Consider the following 15,603-nt stretch of genomic DNA (forward strand, 5'->3'; position numbering starts at 1 on the left):
GTCAAGATAGCTGAAGAAAATGTCGGCGCTCAATAACTATGGTAACTGTTGGTAGGAAGTTGCGTAATAACTCGTGTCTGCTTATCTTCACGTAATTCAGGTCTGTGGGATACGGGAGCGCGTTCTGTCTTGTTCAAACTAACATATTTCGTTAACTTCATCCATTGATAACTTTACAAGCGCCTCAATGAAGCGTTTTAAACTAAAATCCGAGAAAAACAAAACGCATTTTCACGATAGTGTAAATTTAAAGAATGTGTTACTAACAGAATTAATTGAATAGTTTTCCTCTATACTTTGCATCGTTTTGTTGAGATCGCCACCATATCCATGCAGTTTTTTCACGTTGCGCAACGTACAAAACTTCGCATGCCCAAAAAGTTTTACTTGTAATTATATAACGCTATATGGTTATAGGCTTTTGTTAAAATAATGAATGCCCAATTTGTACCCACCCAACATCCTTGGCCTTAATGTCGGCACTTTTGATGTGACCGTTCGGGCCGAATACATTGCCGTTAGCGATTCGCAAATATACGCAAAAAAGCGATAATGATGTAAACAGCAATTTGTCGAGTGGTCCTGCATTCTGGCAACGTTTTTTTATCAATCATTCTACGTAACTGTGAACATGATGAATGGTTTTTGCGTTCTTTTAATTGCAACAGTTTTACAACTTATTGCAATATTTGTTTATATTGTTACGTGACTATAAAGTTTATAATTGTAATTCAATTTTCGTTAAGCATTATTAAATGGAAACTTCTTTTGGAACTTCTAATGAACAAATGTAAGCTCTGTGTGATTGAATTAGTATCACTACTTAGTTTGATTGAGTGGTGAGACATTGGTCGATGGAGTGCTAAGAGTGAAGTGTTCTGCGGATTATATTAACAAAGTGAACGTTCAAACTAAATAGCGCATAGACTAAACATGAACAACATTATGTAACATGTGCGAGCTGCGAACTGCGAGCACTGCCACTAGCTCGATGAGAACCAAACGCAACATAATTATATGATTTATTTTAATAGGAACTAAATTTCTGTTTATATTTCTTCAGAAGTAGGTGAACATATTCGAGTACCTGTCAAAATATGTAAACAAAATCTTAAATGTAAACCAGTCAATGTTTGGAACATCTTGATTGCGAACCTGAAATATAGTGTGCGTTAAATACCTTTTCTTGTTTATAAAATAAATTAACGTAATTTTATCTAGACAAATTTTGTGAAACAGAAAAAAACGTTAGAGAGATTCATATTTCCGCTCAAAAGCGTGTGCGCAGTTTGTCAATTAATACGAAAACATAAAACATTTAAATAATTCGAAGAATAAAATGTGCTGGTTTTATACAGAAAAGAACTGAGCATATTTTAGCTTTAATATCGTTGCAACGAGTGAAAATGCTTGAGAGGCAATTAGTGGCGCCAACGCAAGTATTCCCAGGTGTCGACAATCAAATCTGAAAGTGTTCTATTTCTGCGTCGGTTACTCATCGCGATTCTGTTTACTTTGTTACAGACGTATGCTCCTGCCATTGACCTTGTTTCGACACGGTGTTCAGTAAAAAAGAAATGCTAACAAGTAGTTTTGAAGCCTCTGACAGTTGGATTTTTGCATTATAATTATTTTGTAGACTCAGTTAGTTTTGGCGTTTGATCTACAGCTTTATTTAAGCTTTCATTTGTTTGATAAAAGTACCTTGAATTTGGAGACAATATTACCTAAGTATAAAAGAATAAGTAAATAAAAGGAGATGTACATACCTACAAATAGTGTCGTATTGGCTGCAGATGTCTTGTCGTGTTACGAGAATAGCGACGTCGTGGTGATGAGGGTGCGTGTCGTCCTCAGGATTCAACTGTTGTTGCCACCGGCAGAACGACGCCAGAGTTACGTCGGCATTCGTAGTCACGTCTAGCTGAGAGTTGCGATCTATTTCTTCCACGAGGATAATTTTCACGACTACCACTTTTATATAGTTACCGATCGATGGGTCCATGTACAGTAAAGATACCTAAAAAATAAAGGTACATTTATAAATATATTTTTCTCTATCTAAAGCAGTGGTTCCCAATCAGGGGCCCGCGAAAGCCAAAATGTGGTCCGCGAATGGTTTTAAAATTTTAAATTTTCAATATGCTTATTGTCACTTTATTTTTAATATACTAACATAGTGGTCCCTGCTAACAAGAATAATATAAAGTGGTCCCGGACTAAGAAAAGATTGGGAACCCCGGACCTCGAGTATCTAAATACATTAGGTAAAATCTCGTAGGTCTAAATACATCGAGTATTTAATTTTCTTACCATATTCATAATAGTCAGAAGATACGTTTGCAAGTTATCATGGAATTCAGACATGGATTTGTCAGCGACTAGCAACACTTCGACGTAGCGTGGCTTGCTCACGGACCGTGTGGAGCGCTTCGCACCTTCATCGTGATGATGGGAATAGTTGTGATGACGCGGAGACCGATGCTGATTCTGTGGGATTAAACATCATTAGCAAATCTGATGAGAGGAGCTCGTGGCTTAGTTACATCCGCGCGGATTGATCTCTTAGGTTAAGCTACGCTTGCCGAGGTTGTTCTGTGGATAGGATCTTATACATATCGCGTTCTTCCGTGTTTCGTATGGCACGCTAAATTGTGAGTCCAGGCTATCATTTTAAAAGATCTTTAACGGTCGTTAACAGTAGTCAGAAGCTTGAAAGTCTGACTACTTGGCTTACCGAAGGATATCGTGTTATAACCCAGGTAACTGAAATGTGAAGGTCAGATAGGCAGTCGCGCTAAAATACTGATATTCAGCTGCATCCGGTGAGACTGGAAGCCGACTCCAATATAGTTTTGAAGAAAGGCTAGGCCGATAGCAAATCTGATGAGAAACTTTGACTAAAATGTAGCTAATTATTGTACCTTATGCATTCGTCGGTGTGCTTGTATCCATTCTAAATTTTGTTTCCTCCACAAATATTTCGGTTGTTTAGTTGCGCAGTTCTTTGATCTCTTCCTTCGTCGTCTGTTCCTGACGCGTCGTAATCTTTGTTCATCAGTTAATGATGCTCTGTTGCGGTTTCTTCTTCTCGTTTCCAGTGACGAGGAATTGGATGCGCTACTATTTTCTATAGAATTGCTTCTTGAGTTTGAGTGTAACCTTCTCTCCTCCATTCGCAGTACAGCTTGATGTCTTCTGTATTCTGTAGGGTTTTGTCTTAATTGTTGCATTCTCCTTCGTCTTTGTTCTAAGTATTCTCTTCTTCGTTTGTCCCTAGCCTCTTTATATTCGCGATGTCGTCTTGCATTCATTCGTTGTCGGTTGTTATACGGGCGATCTCTCCTCTGATCAGTCCTATTCGTTTGTGTGTTCACACGATTATATCTGTTCGCTTGTGTATTGAGATGATTATTTTTGTTTGTTTGAGTATTGAGGTTCCCTCTGCTGTCTATTTCTCTCTTAGCTCTAGCTTTTACTTTATCAACTGCTGATCTCTTAAATATTACATGCGGCCTTGGCGCTGAACTATCGGTGGGCTGTTGTTTGGAAGGCTCGATCCAATATTCTCCATGTTCAGTCCTCAAGAGACCCGCCTGTTGACAAAAACAATAATAAATAACTTAAGACAAATTACTACAGGTTCATTGGTCCTTTTATACGTGTATGAGAACGTATCAAAATAAATTGCCTCGCTTCATTAAGGTAACAATCGTCTCGTGTTGGTGACCTTGATGTTCTTATGACAGCTTATCTAATTTACTTCATGATGATAGCGCGATGATATAATATAGCATTATGATTACGACGATACCCTCAACATATTAAACATCTGTTAACTTATCTGTGAAGGTTACTGCTAAAGTTGAGGTTTGAGAATAACATGTAATATCGTGTTGTAATTTTTTTGTGTTCAGTTTGCGGTAGACTTAATGAAGGCTAATTTGTTTTAATAGACGAAAGACTATAAGGTTACCATCAGAATAATATACCTACTTTGAAGTAACATTGAATGGCGTACGGTCCATTGAGAGCTTCAAACCGGTCTAGCGAGTAGTGGGTCAACAAATCTGGCATGTTTACTGGCAAAGCTAGATAAATTGATTGATAACGAACCAGAGGCGGCTTTGCGCGAAATTTAATGGAAACTATTCCATCTGAACGGATATCTTGATCAACTTAGTAGCCTGCGTGATTGTGGCATGATTTATACCAGACAGATAAACGGCCAAGCGATTTTCCTTTTATTAGATAAGGCTTTATGTATAAAAACACTGTTCATATTAATTGTAGAGTCGGTGTTAGCTAGGATTGTTAATGAATAATTTACTGAGCTTACAATTATAATAATGATGTTGATAATTACGGGATGTCTAATTAAAAGGAACTGTAATATTATTATTATATTGCGTAAGCGCACCATAATGTATTACTAGCATGTATTTTAATCGAGCTTAACTAAATGCTTAAATCAAACTGGACCTTTACCTAGTATTCTATTAGCATCATACGGCATACTCATCTTTCAGATATATTTCTACTAGCTGACCCGCGCAACTTCGCTTGCGTCACATAAGAGAATGGGTCAAAATTTTACCCGTTTTTGTAACATTTTTTATTGCTACTCTGCTCCTATTGGTCGTACCGTGATGATATATAGCCTTCCTCGATAAATGGGCTATCTAACGCTGAAAGAATTTTTCAAATCGGACCAGTAGTTCCTGAGATTAGCGCGTTCAAACAAACAAACAAACAAACAAACAAACAAACTCTTCAGCTTTATAATATTAGTATAGATTTATTTGTAATCACTCGGGTGATTTACTTCAGTATATGTAAAAGAGATGATAGCGATCAATGTAGACTTAAACCCGGAATGTAAATGTACCGTTACACAAATATATTTCTGAAGCAAATATTCAATACATGGATAAAGCATTAAGCTCATAACCGTGTCAGACACGTCATAAGGCTCCGTGATGTTGCAAAATCTTGTATCTTAGACGTCTATGTGAGAGGTGTAGTGTAAGTAGTATGTATTATTATGTAGAGTGGCCAGCTAGCCTGTCTGTCGCCGGCCTTGCGGTACAGAAGGCCGTCCGCGAAAGTCATACTGCGCAATTTACCGACTCATTAAATTGATTGGTGTTAAATTTTATTTAGTAGCACATATATTATACTAGTTCGTATGTAAACGAGGTATATTAATGTTGTTACGCGCATAATATTATAGGTGGTTTTTTGCAATCATTAACTCTTACGTAGCTGTACTCCTTGTAGGAACTTTTTATTTCCTGATTGGATTTATCAAGGAATCCTCATACAGTAAAAAATAAATATTTTCAAAGATTGTGTATTCACGAATGCTTTTGTATCTCCGTAAAGGCCGTTGGTTGTAATTAATTGCTTTCTATTGACAAGCGTATAAGATAGCTTACATTTTCACAACAGGTGGGGCATTTAGAATCTCATTTAATCGAGCAATAAAATCAAAGTTGTACTTGTACATTGAAATAGCCGTTACACCTGGAACTCACATTTGGCCTCTAGCGGTCTCACTTTCAATTTTATTATCATCGCAATACGATAGAGGTAGAAAGTGAACATGTTGTATGGGTGGTAACGTTCGAGATGTCCAGCTGCGCCTCAAGTGCCCACTTAGACCAACTCTTAATATCGTCGGCATTTTTCAAATATCATTTTAGACAAACATTTCCTGTGTTTGATTGTTTAAGTAGTCAGAAACACTGCGGTAAAACTTTCCGTTGAATAAATACATTAGCTATTAGCAGTTGCATACGTGTCTGTAACTCATGTTAGCTACTAATGTACCTTTAAAAGTTATGCCGAGTTTTTATTTAATACGTTCGACACAGCGGGCGTCATTAAACGCTAATATTATAATTAAGCGACCCCAATCAAACTCCTATTTTGATACAACGCATCTGTCAAAAAGGTAACAGATTTCCAAGAAGGTTAGTCCAGACCAAACTATTCTTAAATGTGGGAAAAAAATGTTATCTACACAATTTCAAAGGCAAATCCCATCACACGATGTTTATTTTTAGCGTCCGCCTTTTTCAATTAGACGAACCTTAATTTTAGTTGATAGTCTCAGTTGGGATTATCAAAATGATGTTCTGAGATTTGATTAATGAGATGCTGACCAGATTCCTTGTAAGGTCGTAGGGTCAAAGTGTCTATATCGTTTTTATTTTTTGATATTTTAAATGCCTACGTGTTTTAGTTATAAAATATACATATAAATTGTTTTAAAAAGATTTTAATTGGCAATATATATGATATAGTATGGGCAGTTTTAAAGTGATCCTTAAGATGTCGGTATTTGTAACCGGTCTTTTAGCACTATTTTAAAACGAGCGAGTTTAATATATCATGTGCTTGACACGCCCTTAACATGAGCATTCATTCACCTGTCACGGTTCATTCATCCTAACGATTTCAAAGATTAATGTTGTTTACGAACCCACGTGAAACACTTTATTATACACGCAGCAACAACATATAGAGCAAATTAATATTATTTGAAGAAGACAGCTTTGTTCAGACCTTTTTCGTTACAACGCAGTTATATCAGCTACGAGGATAAATTAGCAATCCTCACGACCCGTGTAATTTCAGCCATTAATAAGCTTAAATTCGTGCTAACATTACTGAAAATTGTATTTAAACTCGATCACAGTGCCAATGATCTTGTTCTAAACTGTTTTCTATTGACCGATGTACACATAAAACGTAAATATACGAAGTGATATATTATAGAACGGTATCTCTATAGTCGCAAGTAACAGGCATCTATCATCAATAGCACTGGCTGGATACTAAATTCTATTTATAATCTATTTGATTTGTGTTTCAACGTTATCGTACCGCACTATACTAGATCGTTTTACTAGACCTTGACCGGCCATTATACGAAGACACATAAATATAATCCATACTAATATTATAAATGCGAAAGTTACTCTGTCTGTCTGTCTGTCTGTTACGCATTCACGCCTAAATTACTGAATCAATTGGCATGAAATTTGGTATGGAGATATTTTGATTCCCGAGAAAGGTCATAGGCTACTTTTTACCCCGGGAAAATGACGCATTTCCATGGGAAAATTCAGGTTTCGGACGAAGTCGCGGGTAAAAAAGCTAGTATTAAATAAATCTGAACAAATGAAAACATCTGTTATCGCAAATAGTTTGAGTAAAAAATTAAATAGATTCGGTATTTGTAGAGACAATAAGCTGTAATTGAGCATTTACTTTGGATAACCCACCGGCATCGTGTGTAGAGAATATTAACGACTTCCGTCAATAGCTAACAAACTTCCATGTTCTTGGTACAGTTGTGCAATTAGTTGTAAAGCAAAAATATTTTACCTAAAACATTTTTAAAATAAACAACATTTATTTAACAAAAACGAACGACTAACCTGACAAATTAAATAACAACATTGATTTCCTTTTCTGCTAATAATTGTTGCAAATTGTGATACAATTCTATAGGGTAGGAAAGTCCATAGTCTCGACTATTGTAAAATATTGTCTAATTATTTTATTTAAGCTTACAAGCTTACGAAATAAAATATAAAGAGTCCTTTTTGGAATTGTTCCTCTGATTGTCCCGATCTAATTAGAGTATGAGAGTTCCAAATGACACGGATGACAGTCAAGGAAGTCATCATAACCCTACTCACTGCCACACCCTTGTCTCAAATGTCAACTATAGCCGAAATATTTAAGTGTAAGTATATCTATTTGTATATGATTAAAATCCCTACTATACAGTCGTGAGAATGTTTTCGCGTTTGTTTTACTGCTTAATCTTATTTTAGGGCAAAATTAAGGAAGATAAATTAGTCAATGCAGGGATAGCCACGTCTAAATTAGTTTTATACCCTTAGGATAGTAAAGAAAATTAGTACGAACGTCGTACGTATTATGATAAGAAAAGTAAAAACTAAAATCGTACTGAAAATTAAATAGTATGTGGGCACAATGATTAAATAATGTGTCTGTAATTCTACTGTACAGAAGGATTATTATTGTTCAATAGAGCTGTAGCGTGTAGGCTGTATAAAAACTGTTTGGCAACTATTTCAATTTAATGAAGCACATCCGCTCTTGAGGCTATTAAGTTGTAAAACAAGAAAAATCTACTCTATTAGATTCTTATTATGGAACCGTAATGGTTCAGACGTTCAGTCATTGTGTTAGTGTAAAAAATAGCGTAGAATTTAATACAATAATTGTATACACACGAAGAAATAAAACAAGTTTAGATAAAATAATTGTTTAAGTTATACATTATGTAAAATAAGCAGGTTTACAATAAATTAAATTGTTTTTGGCGTATCATTATTGATTATTACTATGTTACAGGTGTATTGTTAAATATGACTAACACAACTATAAAAAAAAACATGATTTTGCGCGTAACATCATAAAATCATGGGTCTAAGTACATTTTTTTTATTAGATTGACTATTTATTACCGACGAGTATATAAATAATGGGTAAAACACAAAAAGTAATGTTCGTATCACACTATCTTAATTCGATCTCATTACTCTCACGGGCCATAGACCATAATTTTATATTTCTTATCTAGTTCGATCGTTTTGAACAGTTTTGTTTGGAAAATAAATAATTAGTAAGTATTACACCCACGTGCCAAGAAAGCCATTACTTTTTATAACACTGTACGTGAACTGTAGAATTATGGCTGTTCTAAAATTATACATTTGGCCGACGAGACGTGTCGAATGAATTTAGATTATTTGTAATATTGATTGATAACCGAATTAAAATAGTAAACGGATAATATATTGGATAGCTGACCCGCGCTACTTCGCTTGCGTCTCATAAGAGAGAATGGGTCAAAATTTTCCCCGTTTTTGTAACATTTTTTATTGCTACTCTGCCTTCCTCGATAAATAGACTATCTAACACTGAAAGATCTTTCAAATCGGACCAGTAGTTCCTGAGATTAGCGCGTTCAAACAAACAAACAAACTCTTCAGCTTTATAATATTAGTATAGATGTACCTATCACGAGTATGGTGTCTTTACATACGCACAATATTATCGCGTAAACATACTTGGAATTCTTCGTAAGTACCTATATTTGCATAATTTAATCAAAGTATTGACCTATACGCCATTACGGCCACGTGGATTTTTAATTATCATATTTGAACGAGGAGGACAAGGATCCGAGTATCGGATGTTTTACCGTAACGTAGATTTATTAACACATCATAACTACTTATTTGTGCCCTTAATCTTCTAACATTAATAGCATTTAATCATTATTTATGACATTGGTGGCCTACATACAACTTTTAAAAATAGACGAAAAGAAAATTTATAAAATCAACATGTGAACTGGTACATAACACTTACGAGTATAATTAGAATAATTAGCAGGATACTTGCCTCAATAGGCGCCCTTATCTTACAAATTGTTATCGATCAATATCTGTCGTGTCCACATGTGCTCCTAATTAGTACTAATTAAAATGTCAAAACATAAAACGTAATGTTACACGCGCCTAAATCTACGCCCACTTTAGTTCAGTAGTTCGGTTTTTATGAACTTGTCTAATCAATGCTAATTTTTGCAATAGTAGCCGTCTGATCAAGGCTGAAACTCGAAGGCTGGAGGTAAGAATTTAATGAACGCCTAAGATATCTAGGAACAACATTTTGAATGCAATTGTATTTATGCTTAATTTCAATGTATTGTGTTGCGATTGGGAAATAATATTTTACTCATAGGTGTTAGTATTTTAAAAATAAATCTATAAATTATTTGTACAGTTCATCAATAATGATGTGTAATGTTTTCGCGCACCTGGTTTGCCGTCTGGGCGTCATTTGTCGCCCCTGGCACATTTTCGAGCAACAGTGTCATTGACCGAGCAGCTACTATAATAGTAGGTGTCATCAACCGTCTTTGAGTATTTAATTGACGTTTTTTACGATGTATAAGAAAGTTGACTAATTGTCGTCTCATTAGGCTCGTGACTACTAAAGATTTTAAAGGAAGTGGAGCAATGGAGCACGTCGCGTGGTATGATTTGATTCTTCAACCGTGAATTCACACACATTGAAACATTTCATTAAGCTGTTGTAAGTCGCGATAGTATCAGTAGTTATTTTTCACGTAATTCGCCTCAGAAGTATTTGTCGTAGGTGTTGACGAACGAAGGCATACGAAGTTGCACAATTTTATGAAGTCAACAGAAAATTGCAACGTACAGTATGTACTCAAAGATAAAACTGTTGAGATTGAGTCGGTTTGACATCAATACGGACAAATCCGTTTAGTAATTTTGTACAGCTTATTATTATTTTATGCTTTTAGTAATCAAGAGACGAAAACCAATTAACTTAACACTAGTTTCGAATCTCTCCGATATCGAGGTACGACACTAAATCAGCGTTTCACTTTCCATCATCGTTTCGTCGTCAAACTTGAAAGTAAACATACGACATTGGTTTATAACTGAGGAAAGCTAATAGGTATTACAGACACGTGATATAGTCAGATTATACTCACTTTACATACTTCACCGATCGTAAAATTATAATGTTTTTGCTTCGCTATTATCGTTGAAGGTTCTTAACTGTAGGGTCAATAATATAACTTAATAGAATTTTAGGTTACGATATGTTATGACCATAATATTTTTGGTGGATAATATTAAAACATCGTTTTGAAGAAATTTTATGAAACTTTTGATCTGGGGGCACGGAAGTGCCCCCGCAAGTCGAGCAAAAAAAAAGCGGCACGGCCGTAACTACCTTTTCTCGAAGCAATTCGGGCTATTTTTGACACCCCTATAATTTCGTTGTGGATTAAACAAGAAGCCTGGATTTTCAGCAACTAATCAGTCATTGTATAAACACGGTATATTTAAAATTTCAGTCAATTTGAACCATTAGTTTAAGAATGACAACTTGTTAAAATTTTGAATTTTGTCACTCACTGATTCACTGACTCACTGACTCACTGACTCACCGATCATCAAAAGTCTAAGGTACTTCTAGCAGACTTAGAAGCTTAAAATTTAGAATACAAATAGGGTTTAGTGTCTTAATCATGGGAAAAATTCAATATTTTCTAATTTCGGTCCAGTTTTCTAAATACACCAACTGCAACAATAACTTTGTAATCCCATATAAATGTATAAGATTACAAGGTTACATTTGCAGTTAATGAATTATTATTACTGTAGAAAATAAAATAAAGAGGTGTAAATAGATACTTACTATATGAGGCATAACGGGAGGGGGTATAGGGTGGGTAAGGGTGTTTAGCCCATGAAAATGAACAACATTCCTATAGGAAAATATGTTGAATTATGAAAAAAAAACGTCTTTCCATACAAATTGGACTTATGTTCGCCCTACAAAAAGAAGTGAGATGCCATCAAAAACATTCTGTAAAAACCTCAAGTCTCGCCGTAAAAAGTTGTGAGATCTATATAATACCAAGTCGATTAATCTATTTAGTCTCTACTTAAAGAACCTTCTGTCTTAAGTTATTACGTATGTTATTATCATGCCAATTTAAAAAAAATACCTTTTAAACAAATAGATCGACTTGGTCATCGCAAGAAAACACAAATTCGCCATTAACATTTCAGGAGCATTAACTTCTTGTCGTGCTGTGTAGTGTGATACATACTAATAATCAAAGCATGCGATGGCCAGGTCGGTCTATTTGATTTAAAGGTATTTTTTTTTAAATTGGCATGATAATAACATACGTAATAACTTAAGACAGAAGGTTCTTTAAGTAGAGACTAAATAGATTAATCGACTTGGTATTATATAGATCTCACAACTTTTTACGGCGAGACTTGAGGTTTTTACAGAATGTTTTTGATGGCATATGTTTTTCTATAAATATAATCAATGTTTTTACGAGCTATTAATTGATTGACATTATCGTCTAAATTGTAATTTGTGGCATACTTAAGAGACAGGAATTTTATGAAAGCTACTACTACATTTCTTGTTTAATAATACTTTAATTATTCACATTCAAAACTTTAATAAAAATGCTAAAATATACAAAATTGTGCTGATTATCATGCTATTAACATAAAACATCCTGTATGTTAATTATAATAATCATTATTTAATAAAATGTGTTCTAGAATTGCGAAAAGAATAAAATAATAGAATTAATGATGTTTTGATTGTGTGCCTGTTGCCTACTGATTTTTTGTTCATCTTCCCTGCCAACATAGTAGTCACTCAGCCTATGAAACTTTTTAATAAAGATACATACATATGTATATTTGTTCGTTATTTCCCAATTAGAATTTTTACTAACTTTAAAACAATCTTAATACTAATGCATGCTAGTGGACAGATTTTACGTATCTTACAAGTTTCTTACATCGAAAAAGGTTTATAATTGTTTCATTGACATCTATCAATAAACTTTTAATTTAATAACAGCTAAAATTTATTATTTTTATCAGTAAGTACATGGTCTAAAATTTACTGAGATACATATGCACGACTTGTACTCATAGTAAAATAGTATTAAACACTAGCTAATTCTATAACATCCTTAACCTTATCTGACCTTATATTTTTTATAAACGTTATCTTAAATGCCAATCAACTAGGATTTTCCTGTAAGTATCAATTAAATAATAAATTATCTATTATAGTTCAGTAATTAAAAGTAAACAGCGATAAAAATATTAAATAATAAATCAATTTACGTACTCATCTTCCGTGCTTATCAAAATGGAAGACTTCCGGAGTGAATATAACATATGTGATCATTGTTGGGAAGTTTGTACGCCTAATATGCCTATTGCCCATAATAAGAATTATGTAGGAAGAAGAACGGAGATGGGCATATACAGGATAGATTCCTTCTTATACATACATATGTTGTAATTTTTACTATATAGGTGTAGCAAAGAACCTCAAAGAACATTTAGCTTTTGTAATAATCAGTGAAAAAAATTTAATCAGGGTAATGATACAAACGTGTCTACAAAATGGATTACCAGCTATCATGCTTTTCTAAATAATATTCGATACTGACAGAGTATCACACGGTTTGTGATTGATATATTAACGTGTGCCAAAAAATATATTTTAGCTTTGTCCTAGTTCCGAACATCTGTGTTTTAAGCTTAGAGCATATTACTCATCATTATACTAATAATAACTCCCGCAACATCGGGAAAATCTCAATTAGCTTATCGGTGAATGAACTTGAACATCTGGCTAAAACATATTTTTGGATTTCACTATCGTAAATTTGAATATCTATTTGTTATTTATTTGCATATGAGACATAATTGATTGATTTTTTTAAATTGGAAGCCACTAATTTATACAAATATTCGCGTAATACCTTTTTATGTGAAGACTAAGTCGGTAAAGGATAATTTATCGTGATATCTGATTGACTTAACTGTTTCCCAGTACTGATTCGTGTGGAATCAAATATGTTTTATTGCGAGTCTCGCGCTGCACTGTGATTTATCTCACAGTCCATTTATTTATGTGTAGCGATAAAATTCACGATTTAGCAGAAGACATAAAAAGTTTCAAGTTGTGTCTAGATGCCTCATGCCATATTTTGGTTGTTCTTTTAATTTCTATGCAAGGAATTAAAGGTTCAAGCACGCTCTGTTAATTTTTGATCAAGCGCTACCTGCCTTGTTCTTCTCGTTTCAAGTTAAAACTGCGATTGTTTTATTTGGGACAATTTAGATATTTTGGCATGATATCAAATTCGAATAACGAAGGTGTTGTAGCTGGCCGTACAAAGGAACAACAAAGAAATTCTTTGTTACTTGTTTTAATTTGGGTACAACGCTCGCAAGAAAAAGTTCTTGTTTAATAAACTGCTATCGAAATATTTGACGACGAAAAATCTGATCGTTATTGTCGTTGTTTCTTCGAAATTGATAATATATTACTAACACTCATATAGGTTCTTTCCAATACCTCTACATATATGAGATAATGAGTATTAATAGAAACAATGCCCGCATTATCATCAAATAAATTAATAATTGCTTACCTTAAGATATCACCACACCTGAGAGATGTTTTCTTTCATGAGAAATGTTCTTCCAGAAACATACACAACAAAGCCGAGGCGTTCTACTAGTTATTTCTTATTACTAATGCCTTAATAATCCAGAAATAGATATATGCAACAAAGTCGAGGCGTTCTACTAGTAATTTCTTAATACATACAAGTCCGTCGCAAGCAGAGAGAGCAATCTTGGAGGCTGGTTGTCCGCGCACGTTGCCGGTGTAGTGGCAAGCGGTCGCGTCCGGCAGCGGCTTGTCGCGGGTGCGCCCGCTCGCGTGGTGGGTCTCCACCACCAGCCCTGGCGTTATGAATGTCACTGACGGCCTGTCAACAAAAACACACCCTTAATATTCATTCGGGGCAAATTTTGACAAAATTATAATTAAATGTGTCAAAAAGTAAGGGTCCTCCCGATCGGATTCGATCGCGTTAATTAGTTCCATTGAAATTAATTAACTGCAGCTAAAAGCGACAGAACACAAGTAGGTACTCTCTTCTACATCCAAAACAATCTTCTCAGTTAACGACCATCAAATTCTTTATCATTTTAATCAGGCGTTTCAGCTATTACTTCATCATTCAAGGCCCTTGGTATCTCTCCTAAATTTCAAATTAGGTGTAAAATATGTCCGAATTTCAGCTGGTAAGTTAGTACAGCTTAAAATAAAAAAGCTCTACCGGTTGATACTACTAATAAATAAATTCGGTTAAATTCAAGGAAATATTAATATTAAAAACTTAATTTGTACTTAAAGGGCATTTTTTATTTATAGTGGGATTAGTGAGAAAGGATTTGAAGTACAAAAACCCGACAAAATATTTACACGTTTTCCTTTTATATTACTGTGATGTTTATCCTCATAGTATAACTATGTATGTACTAAGTATACGTATTAGCGACATAATTGGGATTCTCGACCGGAAGGCACGCCTTATTCGACGAGGTCTGAGCAGATTACCGCAAGCTCTTTGCCCAACATCCCGCGAGTCTGAGATTCTTACGCGCGCCGACACAACTATGCGACTACTCCGCAAATAAAATGAGAATACATTACGCCCGACTATACTTACACTACGGATGACTCCGGATTGTTTATGAAACTAAGTAGTGTGATTAACATTCCGACAGAGCGCCAGTTTCATCGTTATTTTTGTGTGGAACGATCGTACGTTTTGTTTATTTTTACGCGATCAACTAACAATCGAACGTTGATAAACACCAGTCGATAGTAATAAATTCAAAGTGCGCTTTAATCGGCCAAGGAATCTGTCCACTATGGCGACGACGACCACGACCATAAAAAGTAGATTTCGCACTGGCACACGGTCAAGATTTATCGGACAGTATGGACCGGCCTTAGATACCGGCCAGAACGTTGCAATTGTGGAATGTAACGATATATTAAGCCCAACAGAAAAAGGAAAAGGATAATGGTATACTGCCGCTCATTGCATTTGTAACTAACCGACCTTTGAGTGTCGTGGCAAGTTATAATACA

The 15,603-nt window shown here is 34.8% G+C and overlaps 1 protein-coding gene across 2 annotated transcripts in view; it reads right to left on the bottom strand.

Moving 5' to 3' along the window:
- AdamTS-B (ADAM metallopeptidase with thrombospondin type 1 motif B) overlaps positions 1-15,603 on the bottom strand; it is a 70,834-nt gene that overhangs the window by 16,681 nt on the left and 38,550 nt on the right. For both annotated transcript variants that reach the window (XM_076123170.1, XM_076123172.1), the window contains exons 4-7: positions 14,266-14,428; positions 2,925-3,596; positions 2,314-2,490; positions 1,770-2,020 (exon numbers count right to left, since the gene is read on the bottom strand). In XM_076123170.1, the coding sequence (XP_075979285.1) occupies positions 1,770-2,020; positions 2,314-2,490; positions 2,925-3,596; positions 14,266-14,428 (1,263 nt within the window). The remainder of the gene's footprint in view (positions 1-1,769; positions 2,021-2,313; positions 2,491-2,924; positions 3,597-14,265; positions 14,429-15,603) is intronic.

Source organism: Anticarsia gemmatalis, chromosome 15 (genome assembly GCF_050436995.1).
Source record: "Anticarsia gemmatalis isolate Benzon Research Colony breed Stoneville strain chromosome 15, ilAntGemm2 primary, whole genome shotgun sequence".
In the NCBI taxonomy this organism is placed as follows: Eukaryota; Metazoa; Arthropoda; class Insecta; order Lepidoptera; family Erebidae; genus Anticarsia; species Anticarsia gemmatalis.